The sequence below is a fragment of the Artemia sp. Qi Xiang Cuo genome, chromosome 3 (genome assembly GCF_049724085.1).
Source record: "Artemia sp. Qi Xiang Cuo chromosome 3, ASM4972408v1, whole genome shotgun sequence".
NCBI lineage: Eukaryota > Metazoa > Arthropoda > Branchiopoda > Anostraca > Artemiidae > Artemia > Artemia sp. Qi Xiang Cuo.
Window position 1 is genome coordinate 82,152,651 of NC_142796.1, and position 18,352 is coordinate 82,171,002.

An 18,352-nucleotide genomic window follows, 5' to 3' on the forward strand; every position below is an offset into this window, starting at 1 on the left:
AAAAAACGAACATGGCCCATAGTAAAAAAAACCTGAAACCCCTAAAAAAGGTGTCGGATAGAAAGACAAAGTACACCATTAGAATTGCCTTGGCCAAAACCTTTGATCACTGGTATACCTTAAGGGCGACCCAAAAAATGCGGTTTTGCGATTATTAGAAATTTTATTTAAGAAGTATTGGCAAAAACAAGAAAAACAGAAATCGTGGCTGCAGAGGTAGCTGCAACCTAGCATTATACTAAACAATTAGTTAGTAAAGAACGGACCACGGGCCATTGTACCCACAATTTAGAGAATGCATTAGTGATGAAGTGTGTAGAATTTGACTAGTGCATAGTATTAGTTTTGGGGATAATGATAATGAAACTCACTTATTATAGGGTGTAATTCTCCTATTCATTTCGGTCTAACACCATCATCGTGGGGCTTAAGGCTAGCGTTGGCCTCCGGCGGTTTGGTGCAGTAGTGAGATGTTAGTAGTAGAAGTAGTAATAACTATTGATTATATAATCAATACCATTGCGTTAGGAGTAAGTTCCAAATGATTTTATTTTCTTCGTTAGTAAAACAGAACCACAGAGAATCAACCAGTGACATCACTCAAATATGACATCATGCTCCAGAAAAGTAATATTTTGAAGATGTGTGCGTTATATTAGCCTTTGTCAAAACATTGTTCACAGATAGGTCCCTTTTTATAGCTGTTTAAAATTTTATCTTTTCCCATTACTTTATCACACACCGGAGAACGCCATCGACCTTTTCTTAGCTGGAACCAAGTACAAAAGAACCACAGAGAATCAAACCGTGACGTCACTCAAATATGGCATCATACTCCAGAAAGGTAACTTATTGAAAATCTATGCGTATATAAGCCTTTGCCAAAACATTATTCACAGATAGGTTTTCTAGAAATTTTGGTCTATATGTTGTTTTCGAATCTCCACTTCTTAGGATTTAGGTTACTATTAGCCCAGTTCACTTTTTACTTACCAGCTAATGCCGCAAAACCATCTGATTAACATCATAGCTGGTAAAATACTATTGAAAGCCTGATAGATCAGTCTTCTATTTTATCAGATTTCTTAAGGACTTTGCTACAAATATGGGGAGATGTCTTTGTCAGCTTATTTGAGCTAGTCTCATATGCTACAGAGGTCACAAAACAATAACAGCAAAAAAATTTAAACCCTTCCAAAGGAAATTAGTATTTAAATAGTTTTTGGTCTGCAGATGTATTTGCGGGCCAAAAACTATAAGAAATAAATGATCCTTAAGAAACAATGGCCGCCAGCAAAATTTACATAATTTTTTAATACTAACTATTGTGGCTTAAACTAATTTTGCTTGTCAAATTCATGATCACAATCATCATGGGGTTTATGGATTTATCAATATTACTAGTTGTCATAGTACAATGGTTTAGATGCTCTCTATTAGTTTTGTAAAAGGTCATTCATTCGTCGGTCCACTTTCGTTTGGAATACTTCGACTTTGAGTATGAAATTTACCCATAAATTATCTTGAAATATTCATGCAGTTTCTATTTTTGATTCAAGCATAATAGTCTTCAAATCAAAAGTTTTGTTAAACCAATAAACCATTTGCTACCGTCAAATAAATTTCTCTATTGATCTACAAGTGTTTTTGTTGATTTGTTGAATAAGGAACGTATTATTTTAGCGTTTGTAAAGGATAAACAGGAGGGAGAAATTGAATTAATGTCAGAATTTATTAATTTGACTGAAATTGTGCCACCCTATGACTTGAAAATAAAGAATAGAACGATGATTATGCCAATGCGTATTTTATATTTCTCAGAAGGCAGAGGCATGGGAACAATCCTGGTTGTTACTGAATTATATAACAACGCAATTAAAGCCAAAATATAATTACTGTGGGAAAGCTAGGGAAGGGCTTTTTTGGTATCTGTTACGTCACGTGAAATTACAGATGAGTTTGAATAAATCCGAACAGCTAGAGTAAAATGCATGGATGAAAGTCTGAAGCAATGCTGCAAGAAAATGAAGTACAAACGAGATCAAGCGTTAATTAAGTCATTTGGACCCTTCAATTTTGTATATATTCAGTTTGGAGTCCCCCATTTTCCTGAGAAAAGAGTAGCCAACAAAGGTGATTCGTTCGGAGCCTGCTGCTTCTTTGGTCGAATTGCATTGCCACCTCCACATTTTCCAAATGAAGTGGTTTGGCCTTTTATAGGACGTCACTTGCTCTCAAAAGAGTTCCACAAACAAATCCGAAACTTGAACTCGTGTGTTGGTGTAGCTTCATTTTACATAAGCGATGATCGAACCATCAAGAGTAAAGTAGCTGGACAAATGTACCACAAAATCTATTTAGAAGCAAATCCACAATAAACCCTTGAAGGTGATTTGAACCACCTTCATATGGTCAAACGTACTTTTGAGCTGTTTTTGAAGCTGTTGAAGAAATCATTCCATATCCTTCAAATTATGGGATCGTTCGTAACCTTTTCGTAACCTAGTGGATCTTTTGGAAGAAATTTTCCGAGGCACAAACAACAACGCCAAAAGTTACATGAAAATTCGGGAAGTGAACGTTGATGTAAATCAACCAGCTTATTCACTGGGACAACAGCCTCGGTTAAAAGACAAGCGACAATGAAAATCGATATAAAAAAGCCTGCCACGTAGGCATGCCAGGGACCGGCAGCAAAACCACAGGTCTGTCGGGGTTCTATATATATATATATATATATATATATATATATATATATATATATATATATATATATATATATATATATATATATATATATATATATATATATATATATATATATATATATATATATATATATATATATATATATATATATATATATATATATATATATATATATATATATCCGAAAAAAGTGAAAAGGACTCTATGGGCGTTATTCCTGGGTGCCAAGTCAGCTTCTTGTTTTTAAGAAGATATGGATTAATAGTTTACAATTTAGAACAGTAATGATTGGATAAAAGTAAACATCTGTCAATCCTGAGACCCATGTCAATGTTTTTCGCAGTATCTTAGCCTCTCATAGCAGTGTACATCATGGCTTTAATACTTGCCCCCCCCCCCCAATACTTGGCTCTAATGGGTTTGTCAACATTTAAGATGCGGCGGTTTTTGCCATAATAATCTTTAATAAAAAATGTAATTTTTTTCTATGTCAAACTAAAACCTGTTGAACCACCTTGCTAGGAGAGTTTTCTGTTGTTGGGGTTTTCTGTCTTCTATTAAAACTTAGTGTAAGGGTGTCACGTGCTGAAGTGCCACGCAAGGCCAAAAAGAAAAAAAATTTATGTACTTTTAAAGCTTGGCTAGTGATTCTCTCTCTCCTCTCTCTGCCTCTCTCTTTCTCTCTCTCTCTCTCTCTCTCTCTCTCTCTCTCTCTCTCTCTATCTCTCTCTCTGTCTCTCTCTATCTTTCTCTGTCTCTCTCTCTCTCTATCTCTCTCTCTCTCTCTATCTCTCTCTCTCTCTCTCTCTCTCTCTCTCTCTCTCTCTCTCTCTCTCTGTCTCCCTCCCTCTCTCTCTCTCTCTCTCTCTCTCTTTTTCTTTTTATCTCTCCCACCGTTTCTATTAACTATCTTACTAAGCTCACAAAAAGCTGAAGTTTTAACGTAGCCTTTTTTCAGGTTATTGATAAAGTAATTGATATTTGTTTAAATGACACTGAAGGAATCAGTCGACGTTCTGCTGTGTTGACTCTATCCACTCTTGCGAATAATCAAAAAATGGACAATGTGGAATTAGAGAAAATTGGGCACTGTATGAAGCTCGTGATAAATGATCTCGACTGGGAAGTCAAACTAAGATGCTTAGATCACTGGGAAAAGGAGATAGAAAAATGCTTAGAAACGAAAAAGGAACTAATGAAAACTATTTCAAGCTGGATAGAAGTACTTGCAGTCGGTATCGAAGACTATGAAAAACCAGTAAAAGAAAAAACTGCACGAATTTTGAAATCCCTTCAGGCAAAAGTCCTATTCGAAATTCCAGAACTGCTGAATAAGCATGTATTCCGAATTGACTTTGATGATGTTATAAGAGAGTGTCAGCTTTCATCTGATATTTATTGTGACCTTGAATTGCTTGGAACAGAAGTTTTATCAATTCTCGAAGGAAATCATGGAAATACTCCATCAGTTGACTGCTACTAATGCAACTAGGCCTAATCGTTTTGTGTCCGATTATGCTTAGCATTTGTTTATGTAATATTTCTTTTTTTCAGATTACATTTGAATCATATAATTGTTATCCAGTCTTATTATTATGATTTTATTATTATTATTAAATCTTTTTACGAATTATTATTAAATCTTTTTAAATTTTTTTTTATTAAATCTTTTAAATCTTATTATTATTAATTATTATTATTAAATCTCGTATTATTGCTCTTGCTGTGTAAAAAGCTCTGGATCTGTGAAATCAATTATATCTTGAAGCAGACGAGGGGAAAGGAGCTTGAACTTGCAACACCCAGTATTAAAGATTTTTACGATTCTCCCCTATAATTTATCCCTATGCTTACCTTGATCTTGTCTTTTTTCTTTATATAAACTCCTACAACCGCCCTTTCCCATCGTAGTTTATTAGTTGAATATCTAAAAATGACCGATGTGGAACGGTGACTTTGACTTCTCGAATTATTACCATCGATTTCACAGTAACTTTCTTATAGGTGAAAACTAAGTCAAATTATAAATTGTAGTGACTTTCGCCCAGGTTTTTTAAGGTATTCATGAAAAATTTCCAATGTGGCACAATTGATGCCACACAAATTAAAATTGTGGCTATACTCGCTTTCCTCCTATTAAGTATCCTTCTTTGTTTTAAATTGAGCACCTTTGCTCCCTCCAAGAGTTCTTTTTCGAATCGTTGATACTTTTTGGTGGTGGCTTTTTACTGTTTCCAAACAAAATCTACACAGGCCCAGCTCTGACCTATATTTTTTATGTATCAATTAAAAATCTTTTTCCACAGAATAAGTTTTTCAAATAAAAGTAAATAACTCCATTAAACAAAAAATGAGCAAAAATAAAATCAAATAATCTACCAAGCGTGAAAATACACAAATCGGCATCGATAAATAAATGAAACCCAAAACGAACAGAAATTACAATAAATAACCGAGTCAAACTCAAGACGAGCAGAAATTACTATGAGTAGGGTTCTAAAACCCTATGCTTTCTCAAAGCCAGAATATAATTTGCACTTTACTGAAATAAAATAAATGTTATTACTTTTATAACTTTAATAACTGAAATAATATTAACATTGTGATTACTAAATACCAGTATATGTATATTAAACTGACAATGCACATTCATTTGTATTTTTTTCAGTAAAGTGCAAATTTTGTTCTGACCTTGGGAAGGCATAGGGGTTTTGTGCCCAAGTTATGTTAATTTCTGCTCGTTTTGAACAAAATGGCTATTTCTAAACTTTGATTGAATGTTTTTGGGGAAATGGTGGGCGTAAGCGGGGAGTTAATTACTCTCCACTCAATTTCTACTATTAAAAGGGGCAATTGCAATTTCCAATTAAATGAGCCCTTTTGAAGTTTTTATAACAACTTTCTATATAAACTTTATATGCCCCCAGGGCATAACTTACAACCCTTGCCCTGAGGGCTCTGAGGGGGGTTATCATTCTAAAAGACCTAATTACAAGAACTCTCAACTACGTTGAACAAAATGGCTATCTCAAAATTTTGATTGGATGTGTTTGGAAAAACGGTGGGCGTGAGAGGGGCGCTAGTCGCTCTCGAATCACTTTCAACTATTAAAAAAGACACTAACCCTTTCAATTTCCAATTGAATGAGCCCTTTTGAAGTTTCTACGCTTTCAATAAAAAATCTTTTATGCCTTCAGGGCATAACTTACAACCCTTGCCCTGAGGGCTGTGGGAAAGGGAGGGGTTCCCATCCTTAAAGACCTAATTTCCAAAATTTTCAACTATGTTGAATAAAATGGCTATCTAAAATATTGACTGGATGTGTTTGGGGGAAAAGGTGGACGTGAGAGGGGGGTTAGTTGCCCTCAAATTACTTTCGACTATTGAGAAGGGCACTAGCCCTTTGAATTACAATCGAATGAGCCTTCTTTGAAGTTTCTACGACACCGCCTGCTATAAAAAACCTTATATGCCCCCAAGGCATAACTTAAAACCCTTGCCCTGAAGGCTGGGGGGAAGTGTCCTCCTCAAAAATAAAATTTCTATGTGGAATTCAACTACGCTAAACATAAGAGCTATCTAGAAAATTTGATTGGATTTATGGCTAAAAACGGTGGGCACGGACCGATATTTAGTTGCCTTCTAATTCCTGTCGATTATAAAAACGGCACAAGTCACTCCAATTTCCAATTGAATGAGCCCTTTTCGAAGTTTCTACGGCAACTTCTTCGATACGAAGTACACCGGTCTAAAGGAAAAAATGAATAAATAATACTTTGTGCCAACATCGTTCTTATATGCCCCCAGGGCATAACTTAAAACCCTTGCCCTGAGGGTTATTGGGGAGTGTCCTCCTCAAAACATATTTTCTCTGCAGAAATCAACTAAGCTGAACAAAATGGCTATCTCAAAATGTTGATTGGATGCGTTTGGGGGAATGAGGGGCGTGGGGGGGGGCTTGTTGCTCTCCAATCACTTTTGACTATTAAAAAGGGCACTAGCCCTTTGAATTTCCAATTGAATGAGCCTTTTTTGAGGTTTCTACGACAACGCCTTCATTAAAAACCTTATATGCCCCCAAGGCATGACTTAAAACCCTTGCCCTGATGGTTGTGGGGGAGTGTCCTCCTCAAAAACATATTTTCTATCTGGAAATCAACTACGCTGAACAAAATGGCTATCTCATAATTTTGATTGGATGTGTTTCGGGAAATGGTGGGCGTGGAAGGGGTGTTAGTTGCCTTCCAATCACTTTCGACTATTAAAAAGGGCACAAGCCACTCCAATTTCCAATTGAATGAGCCCTTTTCGTAGTTTCTACGACTACTTCTTTGGTACGAAGTGCCCTGCTCTAAAGGAAAAAATGAATAAATAATACATTGTGCCAACATCGTTCTTATATGCCCCCAGGGCATAACTTAAAACCCTTGCCCTGAGGGTTATTGGGGAGTGTCCTCCAAAAAATATATTTTCTATCTGGAAATTAACTAAGCTGAACAAAATGGCTATCTCAAAATTTTGATTGGATACGTTTGGGGGAATGATGGGCTTGGGGGGGGGGGCTATTGGCCCTCCAATCACTTTTGACTATTAAAAAGGGCACTAGCCCTTTGAATTTCTAATCTAATTAGCCTTTTTTGAAGTTTCTATGACAACACCTTCTATAAAAACCTTATATGTCCCCAGGGCGTGACTTAAAACCCTTGCCCTGATGGCTGTGGGGGAGTGTCCTCCTCAAAAACATGTTTTCTATCTGGAAATCAACTACGCTGAACAAAATGACTATCTCAAAATTTTGATTGGATGTGTTTGGGGGAATATTGGGCGTGGGATGGGGGCTAGTTGCCCTCCAATCACTTTCGACTATTAAAACGGGCACTAGCCCTTTGAATTTCCAGTCGAATGAGCCTTTTTTGAAGTTTCTACGACAACGCCTTCTATAGAAACCTTATATGCCCCAAGGGCAAAACTTAAAACCCTTGCCCTGAGGGTTTTGGGGGAGTTTCCTCCTCAAAAACATATTTTCTGTTTGGAAATCAACTACGCTGAACAAAATGGCTATTTCAAAATTTTGATTGGATTTGTGTGGGGGAATGATGGGTGTTGGGGGGGGGGGGGCTAGTTGCCCTCTAATCACTTTCGACTATTGAAAAGGGCACTAGCCGTTTGAATTTCCAATTGAATGAGCCTTTTTTGAAGTTTCTACGACAACGCCTTCTATATAAAACCTTATATGCCCCCAGGGCATAACTTATAACCCTTGCCCTGAGTGCTGTGGGGGAGTTTCCTCCTCAAAAACATAATTTCCATTTGGAAATCATCTACACTGAACAAAATGGCTATCTCAAAATTTTAATTAGATGTGTTTCGGGAAATGTTGGGCGTGGACGGGGTGTTATTTGCCTTCCAATCACTTTCGACTATTAAAAAGGCCACAAGCCACTCCAATTTTCAATTGAATGAGCCCGTTTCGTAGTTTCTATGACAACTTCTTTGATACGAAGTGCCCTGCTCTAACGGAAAAAAAAATAACAAATAATACATTGTGCCAACATTGTTCTTACATGCCCTCAGGGAATAAATTAAAACCTTTGCCCCGAGGGTTTTTGGGGAGGGTCTTCCTCAAAAACAAATCTTCTATCTAGAAATCAACTTCGCTGGACCAAATGGCTATCTTCATATTTTGATTGGATGTGTTTGGGGAACTCATGGGCGTGGGGGGGGGCTAGTTGCCCTTTAATTACTTTCGACAATTAAAGTGGGCACCAGCTACTCCAATTTTCAATAGAATGAGCCCTTTTCGAAGTTTCTAAGACAACTCCTTTGATACGAAGTGCCCTGGTATGGAGAGAAAAAAAATAATATATTGTGCCAACATCGTTCTTTACTTAGGCAGGGCTATTGCGCTACCTATGAACTAAGAGTTGGTATAAACACAACATGATTATGCAGTACAATCGGAGCGTGCGTAGTTGTGTTGGCATCAGGTGGCTTTGGGCTGCGGTGAGTTGCTAGTAATAGCAGCATTAGTAATGCAATCGGATGCAAGTATTTACCATATGGTTGTAATTTGTTGTGCTGTTAAAGGTGGCTAGGAGCTTAAAGAGCAGGTAAGTGAAGGGAAGAACCTTCCTTTCTTCCTCATGTGGAATTCAACATCGTCATTTTTTTGTTGTTTCCATCTTTTTGAAAATATTTTCTTGTATGTTGTCTCGATTGTCCAGGAATTGCCATTTTCCCAGGAAGATAATAATGAGTCTTTAGATCATTTTTCAATAAACGCTAGTAGAAAGGGTTTTCGTGATCAAACTTATGCCTTTCTGAAGTTTGCATTGTGGATTATGTTATCAACTTGCCAATTAGAGAGGCATCTAATGTACAATGGAATAAGAGATATTTAAGGTGGGTAGAGGAGACACTTGCCCCGGGTGCAGAAATTTCTTGGGCACAAAATTTCAAATAAATAATCCAACTGCTATAATCATTTTTTAATTTTGAATTTTTTTTAATTAAATTAAAGTAGTGGGCGCAGTTGACAGTAAAAATAAGCAAATTGAATCCGAAATTGTCATTTTCCTTGAATCCTCATCACCGTTCCTTAAAAAAAATGTTAGAAGACCAAACTTCAGCAATTTTAAATTGAATTTTAAGCAAGAAGTAAGTAGACCGAATTAAAAAATTTGAAGGAATCAATTGGGATGAAATAATTAATAATTTTGCAGAGGCTAAAGTTAGAAAAGTCAGATTCAAATATATGGAAAACTTTGTTAATAAATGAAAATCTTGCTATTAAATGAATTTTTCTTTTTAATTTGGCCTGACCATTTTTGGGAGACAGGGGGGGGGGGGGGTGCTAATCAAGATTTTGTTCTGAGTGCAAGATAGGCTAGAACGACCTCTGAATCGAAGAGGATATACTATAGGATTTCTTCTGTCAAATCGAGTCAAATTTTTGGGTTGCGGTTATTTACCGTATTCATCTAGATACTTCTCATCTCACTATCACTGCGAATCTTATATTTTTTTAATCTTTGAGTCAAACATAATCTTTTTGTTGAGGATTTATGTAAGCTGAATAACCAATCTTTTGGATCACCATACCTATTTAAAAAAAAAATCAAATTAAAAGTTTTCCATCTCAGCAGAGCTCAACTTAAAATATAATTTTATTCTTTTTTTGGGTCAATGGGTTGCGTTAAAAAATTTTTGTTGGACTCAATGTGACCAATTTTTGTATGACTCATAATTAGCAATATGATGATGGCTTTACATCGGTTAAAAAGGCCTATCGCATCGTTTTGCATGAGGTAAATAATCGTTTTTTGGCTGGTGCATCATTTTTAGCCAGATCAGTATTTAGCTCTTGAGAAGTGATAGCAAAGGCTCATTAGCTAAGGTGCACGTAATTGAAACTCGGCTTTCTTCTTGTTTTATGAGTGAGCCTTGCGGAGTCTGGCTTGTTGCCTGTCAGCTTGGTGATGATTTACCCAACTACCGGAGATCAATGGTCAATAGATGACGTTAATGAAAGCACTTGAAGAAAACCATGCCAAGAAATTAAGGATGTATGCGTGCAGCAATGTTTTAAAATGAACTGAGAGGCTTGGAAGCTATAATTCATCAATGTCAGGCTTGAGGCTCGTATCACTGAATGTCTTCTTTATTTGTGGCATTTCTTGCCCGACAGATGAAAATTTAAAGATCAAGAAGCTCAAGGATTCTTGTGTAAAGCTGCAGAATATGCAAAAACTCTCAATCACTTTAATCGAAATATTCTTTATTAGTGAGTTTTCTGATATAAAAACGGCATATGTTAATTAAAAAGTAACGTCGATAATAACGTGTCTTATAAAAGTCTAGTTTCTGTTTTTGGAAACTCAGAAAAGTATATCTTGATCGACATCTTGTCGGCAACCATGTATATATGCAAATATTTGTCACCACAGCAGCAACTTTAATTAGGATAATTCATTAAATAATTTTCAAAATAAGATCCATGGCTTTGTCACGTCAGAGTGAATCAGAAAACACTTGTGTTGTTTGCTTTAAGAATGTCGACATCTTCTCAGTTGGTCAATGTGATCATCCAGTTTGCTATGAATGCTCAACTAGGATGAGAGTCTTATGTAGGACACAGGAATGTCCTATTTGCAGACAAATGATTCCTAAGGTAGTCTCACTAATATGGTGAATTTGAAATAGTCTCAAATTTTCATTTTTTTCATTTGTTGCATCAGGGAATTCAGCTCTTCTGAAGAAAATGCCTTATTATAATAATAGTAGGCCTATCTTGCCTAGGGTAGGATACCCAGTAGGCTAGCCTAGTCAGACAGCTAGCCAAATAATCACCAACACTTTAGCCAGAACTAATCTCTACCGTACTCATGGTTTTTACTAATTTTCAGGGGAGGGGGAAGCAGGAGATTTTACTGACTGGCTGGTCATTTTTAGTTAAAAAATTTTTCAGATCAAAATTTTTCTCTGTGCTGATAATTTAGGATTTTCTATAAAACCCTCCTGTAGCCATTAAACTTGCATCCACAATTTTTTTCAATCAACTTAAAATAAAAAATTAGGAGGACTCTTCTTAAATGAGCCTCTGAATCAAAAGTTGTTAAATTTTTACCAAATCATATTATTGACTTAGGCCTATGAATAAAGTGAATATCTAGTGAACTCAATGCCTTTTTTTATGCTCTTTTCAAATATTATAATTATTTTTTTTGGAAATGAATTTTACCCCCACCCCTATAGGCCTATATACTAATTAAGGGTATATATTTGCACATTAGGGGGGGGCAGGGGAAATTTTTATTTCTGATGTAAATGGTAGATAAGTTTAAACTCCCCCCTAATGTGTAAATATATACCCTGAATTGGTATAGGCTATAGGTGGGGGTAAAATTCATTTCTGACAAAAATGATTAGGCCTATTATATTTGGAAAGAGCATAAAAAAGGCATCAAGTGATACATGGGCATAGGCAGCATATTGTCTAGGGAGGAGGGGGCAGTTGATAGTGTGATGGAGTTTTATCAACTGCTTTTTCCAAACCATCTGCTTTTTCAGCCATATCTAATGTAAATTTGAAGGTCTAGGAGGGGGCAGCTGCCCCCTCCCTGCACACATGAAGTGGTATATTCATGGTAAATTTCTACCAAATCATATTATTGACTTACGCATAAAGTGAATATACCACTCAATGCCTTTTTTTATGCTGATTACGAATATAATGATCATTTCTATTGGAAATGAATTTCAACCCCCCTATATATGCCAATTCAGGGTATATATTTCTACATCAGGGGGGGTGGGGGCAAATTTTGTTTCTGATGTAAATGGGAGGTAAGAAATATATACCCTGAATTGGCATATATAGGGGGAGGGGCTGAAATTCATTTCCGATAGAAGTGATTATTATATTTGTAATCAGCATAAAAAAAGGCATCAAATGGTGTATTCACTTTATTCCTAACTCAATAATATGATTTGGTAGAAATTTACCCAAAAGTTAGCCTAGATAATAAGTCTCAAATCTTTTAATAGCTAGAAGTTATTACTCTGCTAGAGTTTTAACTAAACTATAGCCAGAACTATTGTTGACTTCACATCAAGTCAATTGCTGTAGCTCAGGGTCTAAGTACACTCCCAGGCTCTTCCCATAGTTACTTTTAGATGATTTAGTACAAAAAAAGGTGAGATAAGTAACTTCTTATTTACTTTTTAACTCACCTAGAACAAAAACTGGTAAATATTTTGCAGTTCATATGATTGACTTACAAATGAAGTAAACATGCCACTCGATGCCCTTTTTTATGCTCTTTCCATATATAATAATCATTTTTGTTGCAAATGAATTTTGCCCCCAACTCTATATATACCAATTCAGGATATATATTTGCACATTACAGGGAGTGAGGGTAAAGTTCATTTCTGATGCAAATGAGAAGTAAGTTGAAACTTCACCCCCCCGTAATGTTGAAATGTATACCCAGAATTGGTATATATAGGGGTGGGGGTAAAATTCACTTGCAACAAAAATGATTAATATATTTGTAAAGAGTATAAAAAGGCATCAAGTGGTATGTTCACTTTATTTGTATTGTAAGTCAATAATATGAACTGCAAAATATTTACCCAAAACCTTGGTCACAGAGAAAAATCTCCTCTTTGTTTGCAGTATTTCTTGCTTCTTTCATTTTTTGGAAGTTTTTTTCCAATTACTTATGCCAAGAGTATCATTCAGAGCACATTCCAAGAAAGAAGATTACCTTAAATTGCAGCTAGGAGCAATCTAAGGATTTATCCTTGTAGAACTCCAGAATGATGGCTTGAGTTGTATACAAAGTTCATTAGTGATCAGATGCTGTTCCATCTTCGTAGCATCCCAATTGAGTTTACATCTCTCTAGAGGACCACTCAGCATCTAGCCTTTCTTCAAAAACATCAATAGATTCAGCAATAACTGTTTCATTGGATAGTCTGTCCTAACTGTTACAATGCATGATGAAAGAATTGAGTACTGACTCTAGATATTGTAGACTGCTTGACACAAGGCCATACCCAGGATTTTTTTTGGAGGGGGTTTTACTAAAATATTTTTTTGAGGGGGGGGGGGTTACACAAAAAACCCTTAAAAATGCATACAAAATTTGTTTATATCCATTTTTGTTATGTTTTTACAAGTCAAACTAACATTTTTTTTGTAGACTGCTTGACACAAGGCCATACCCAGGATTTTTTTTGGAGGGGGTTTTACTAAAAGATTTTTTGAGGGGGGGGGGGCCCCCCCCTGGGTAATTTTATAAATTTCTTTTTCTGACTCAGAATGCTCTTTAGTCAGATCCTGATAATTGTTTCTAAATAAGTGTTAATTTGGAATTAAAAGTGGAATTTTTTGTCTGTAGACGCTTTCTTCAAAGATTTGCAGTTTACAGATTGGTACTATGGATCATAATTTGCTGTTTTCTAAGTTAGAGCTACCACTGCAACACTAATACAAAAAAAAATCAATTGGCCAAGAGCAAGTTTTAATAAAAGCAATACTGAGTTTTTAGTAAAGTTCAAATGATATTCTAAGGCAGTTCAAGGGTGGCAGCACAAATGTAACTTTTGGGTATCAAATGTGTTATAATCTCGGCTTCTTTATTTTTGTGTTTTCTGTTTATGAAACATGTATGCTGCATATTGTATTTTTTAAAGCTGCTCTGAACTAGCCTCATATCTGTGATTAGTTTGTTTAGACCTCTTGAATGCCAACTCTGATAAATATCAAATACCACTTGTGAAATAAGACTAGTCAAAGTGCATTACTTGTGACCAATATATTTATATCCAAAAGCAAAATTTTCCTGAAAATTGGAGCAGTCTTTTTCTTTTTTCATTTCATAAAAAAAGAGAACTTGTTGTAGTTATAATTTGTTTCCAGTGAAGCATTCATAACACCAGTTTTTAGGGTGTTGGCAACACCATATGTATTTGAGGTAGGATGAAGCTCAGAAATTTTTTGATGAAAGATAAAATTTTGGGGGATATTGAAAACCAGTTTTCAAAAACACAGGTCTTATCATGGCTGTCACCATCCTAAAGCCAGCAATTATTTTCAAAAAAAGGACAATTTGTATCCAGTTTGTATATATATATATATATATATATATATATATATATATATATATATATATATATATATATATATACATAAAATATTGTTTCTATTTGGTCCTAAATTGTATTTGCTTGTTTGCATGTATTAGCTCAAACTAAATGAATATTTGAGACTCTAAGTTTTCTCTGGTGTAGCTAGTTATTGTTTGGAATGGGGGTAATTTGTGAGACTCTGTAAGCTCTGCCATAGTCTACCAGGCTTTATATGGGTACCTGCAGAAATCTGGGGAAGGTAAACAGGAAGGGTGTGCAAAAGCACAGGATATTTGCACCAACATCCTGTTGGTACATACAATTCACCTGTTGTTGAATTGTACTTCCTAGCTGAAGAGCCATAAGACAGAGATCAGCACTGCCAGTAGGGACTGTTAAGTCCAATGCTGTATTCTTTACTATCTAGACTAAAAAAGAAAATAGGAAAAAAATGATTGATAACAATATGTACTTTGAAGTTCCCAGCTATTATGATTTTGCCTTATTTTTTAAGTTCATTTCAATTTCAGGCCATTTTTACAAAAGCAGTAGAGCAGTATTCAAACCTTGTCTCTAATATTTCCAACTTTAAGAAGGATATTGACCATGGAATCTATTTCTCTGACCCATCACTAGAAGCAAGGTTTAGGTATGTTTATCTTCTTCTTTGTTGGTTTCATGGTTAATTGGCATTTACAACTAATTAATACAGTAGTAATGCTATTAAATCTTCAGGATCCTTGCAACTTGAACAATGTTCAACTATCAAGCATAAAATTTGTGATGAGCCCAATCATAGTTTATATTTTAGGTATATTTTTTTGACAATAGAAAGATTGAAGCTTTGCAGTTCCCCTTTGTTTAAGATGAATCCAGCAAAAGGTTAATTTTAAAAAACAAAGTTTTTCTGATGATAGTAAAGAGCAAAGTTGAAACTTAAAACAAACAAAAATCTTCTGTCTTGCAGTTTTTGCAACATATTTTTGAAAAACTGGCTAGTAATATTTTCCTGTATTTGTAGAATTCTGAAAAACAAGCACTTTATGGAAGACACAAAAACAAGGCAACAAATTAGGGAAAGAAGCAGGAAAACCCTTAAGTGACCTGCATGAAAAAAAATCATAAAGCTCTTAATAACCTTGTGCCAGCCATTTTTCAATAAAGTTTACCATAGGATTTTGACTTTTTAAAAACTCAAAAAAGCTTAGTTTTTATTAAAGCACAGGTTTTTCAGAATTTTACAAATATAGGGAAATGTCACAAATGTCATGGAACAATCCCTAAAAAATACAATTTTTCTGAATATTGGTGGAGGGGCAAACAAATTTAGGGGGATGAATCCCTTCTCAGCCTCTCCCAATTGATGCCACTGATTGACCAGTCATGTAGAAGACCCTTATCAATAAGGGATATTTCTCTTGTTTGCCCTTTAAAAAAGAAAAAAAAAACTTCAATTTGGTCAATTATTGGCGCCCTTAAAATAAAAAAAACATATGTATGAAGGAAAGGGAAAAACGAACTAAGCACAAACAATAAAAATCTATGATTAAAATCTAAGCACAAATAATGTCCAGCATAATAATTGTCGCCTTGCAATACGGCAACAAAACGTTAGAAGACCAATTAATTAAAGGATAAAGGCTCCTGGTCGTGAAGCTTACATTACCTTCATCATTATTAGTGTTTAAACATTTTTTTTTGTCATTTTTCCACTGCCTTATTGAAATATTATCCTCATTTTTCTATGTTTTCATTTCGTTTTAGTTGTAAGTAAAGACTATGTTCTCATAATATTAGCAATGTTTTTCAAGAAACAATAAAATTAGATAAAGTCGATTTATTGTTATGGTACTTAAACAGCTAGTAAACTTTACTGAATTAACTTATGGTCTTTTTTTTGTTGTCACAGAAGGGTAAGATGCACAGAAGACGCTAAAAGCCAAAGTTTCTATCGTTTGTTATGAGTGATTGTAATTGAATTGTTTGTTATGAATTGTATAAATAGGTTTATGAATGAAGACAAAAGAGTGTTGGGAACTTGTAAGAAGGCACTAGACAAGCATTCTAAAATCACCAACACCATCTAGCGCTTGGTAATTTATTTCCTTTTTACAACCTATCTAAACTGCCACATGCTTCTCTTTCCAGGTAATTTAAAATGTGAGGGGAGGTAAATAAAGCAGAATCCTGTCACCAGTGTGTGTGCGAGCTTAAACTCCACTAGTCAAATAAGCTTGCAAAGCTCTTACAAGCCAGCTCATGCTTTTATTATGCAGATCAGGTTTTGGCTTAAAATAATTCTTCAAGGCCAAAAAATTCTGATGACTTTTCAGTTGGAAAGAATTTTTTGATTTAATTCTGGTAACATTGCAGATTGATTGTATCAGTTATTCATGTTTCTTTGAAATTTTCTAAAAATGGGTAATAATTATGATAGATAAGCATTTATTCTCTGTTGGATCACTCAGCTTTCTTTGAAATTTTCTACTTTTTATTAATTTGACAGACGCAACTCTGTCATTGATGGTTGTTTTAATCCCTATACTCCCATATTGAATGACAGGAGGATCCCCATGCTGAATCACCAAGCTTTCTTTAAATTTTTTTACTATTTAATAAATTTATCAGACACTACTTTTTCTTCGGCGGTGGTTTTTAATCTCTACATTCCCATGCTGAATCACCATGCTAAATCACTAAGCTCTCTTTGAAATTTTCTGCTTTTTATTAATTTTCCAGATGCAACTCTGTCATTGATGGTTGTTTTTAATTGCTATACTCATATTGAATGACAGGAGGATCACCAAGCTGAATCACCAAGCTTTCTTTTAAATTTTTACTATTTAATAAATTTATCAGACGTTACTTTTTCTTCGGCGGTGGTTTTTAATCCCTACATTCTCATGTTGAATCACCATGCTAAATCACTGCATGAGAATCCCCGTATTCTCATGTTGAATCACCTAACACCCAATTCTTGTGATTTTTTCCTTCTCTGGTTGGATACTATAAAGAGGCTTTTTTTCAGGAGGCTTTTGGAGCACAGATGCAAAAAATGCGCCAGACCCGGAAAAGTGTATGACAACTTTTCAACTTTGTCGAACCACTTGCGACGAGAGCATGAATTGTATTTTTGTGAACTTTGCTTAGAGCATCTAAGAGTAAGATCTTGTCTCTTTTTTTGTTATATGGTAGTGAATTTTCAAAAAGCCTTTGGTTTATTCTTAACAGGAACCTAGTAAAAAATGAACCACGCTGTCAATAATGGTTGTCAATAAACGTCAGTAATTTTTTTGTTCCCAAAAAAAGACATTTTTTTATGAAAAATTATAAATATAATTCCGGATTGTGTTTTCATGAACTTTGCTTTGAGTATCTAAGCGTAAGAACTTCTTTCTATTATTATTATGCTTAATTTTTTTAAGTTTTTAAATTGTTTATTTTTAGTTTTCCAAGGAAAATAAACTATTTGTTTTTAGATTATTGTTGCTCTTTGTTTGTTGTTAAGACTTTTGTCATATAGACTTTTAAGTTTTTCAATTTCTTGTGCAACACGATAAAAAAGTATTGCAGGAAGTGTTTTGAGGTAATTTCCACTGTTAAGCTTTTTCTAACTACAAAACTGGCTCTTGAAAATCAAATTTTTTTCTTTTACAAGTGAAACTTTGTGTAAGGACGGAAACAATCATTATTAACAACTCAAAGCGTTTCTCTGATGGTTGATAAGAGTTGTTATGAATATTGTTTTGTTAGTAAATTCATATGATTACCAACCAAATTCTGTAATGCTTTTTCCTTTAGGATTCAAATTAACTTTAAGTTACAAAGTAAGCATACAACAAAGGACGAGGCCATGAAATCGCAGTACACATTACATGAAGTCTCCCATGAATGAAGTTCATCCTGAATGACACAGATTCTGTGTGCTGACACATGCTTCTGGACAAGCGGCCCCTCCCCCTGGTAAAACTGTCAGACCTGGTTGGCCACAGCCTCATGTGGTTGA

At 35.0% G+C, this 18,352-nt stretch overlaps 2 protein-coding genes across 2 annotated transcripts in view; both read left to right on the forward strand.

Moving 5' to 3' along the window:
* The window catches only part of LOC148954629 (uncharacterized), a 52,449-nt gene extending 48,160 nt beyond the window's left edge, over positions 1 to 4,289 (forward strand). Inside the window, exon 6 of the mRNA XM_089087177.1 lies at positions 3,668 to 4,289. Within this exon, the coding sequence (XP_088943303.1) occupies positions 3,668 to 4,192 (525 nt within the window). The 3' untranslated portion in view covers positions 4,193 to 4,289. The remainder of the gene's footprint in view (positions 1 to 3,667) is intronic.
* Positions 4,290 to 10,660: 6,371 nt separating this feature from the next.
* LOC148954630 (E3 ubiquitin-protein ligase ZNF598) overlaps positions 10,661 to 18,352 on the forward strand; it is a 71,204-nt gene continuing 63,512 nt past the window's right edge. Inside the window, exons 1-3 of the mRNA XM_089086658.1 lie at positions 10,661 to 10,879; positions 14,877 to 14,995; positions 17,375 to 17,507. Coding sequence (XP_088942784.1) covers positions 10,706 to 10,879; positions 14,877 to 14,995; positions 17,375 to 17,507 — 426 coding nt within the window. The 5' untranslated portion in view covers positions 10,661 to 10,705. The remainder of the gene's footprint in view (positions 10,880 to 14,876; positions 14,996 to 17,374; positions 17,508 to 18,352) is intronic.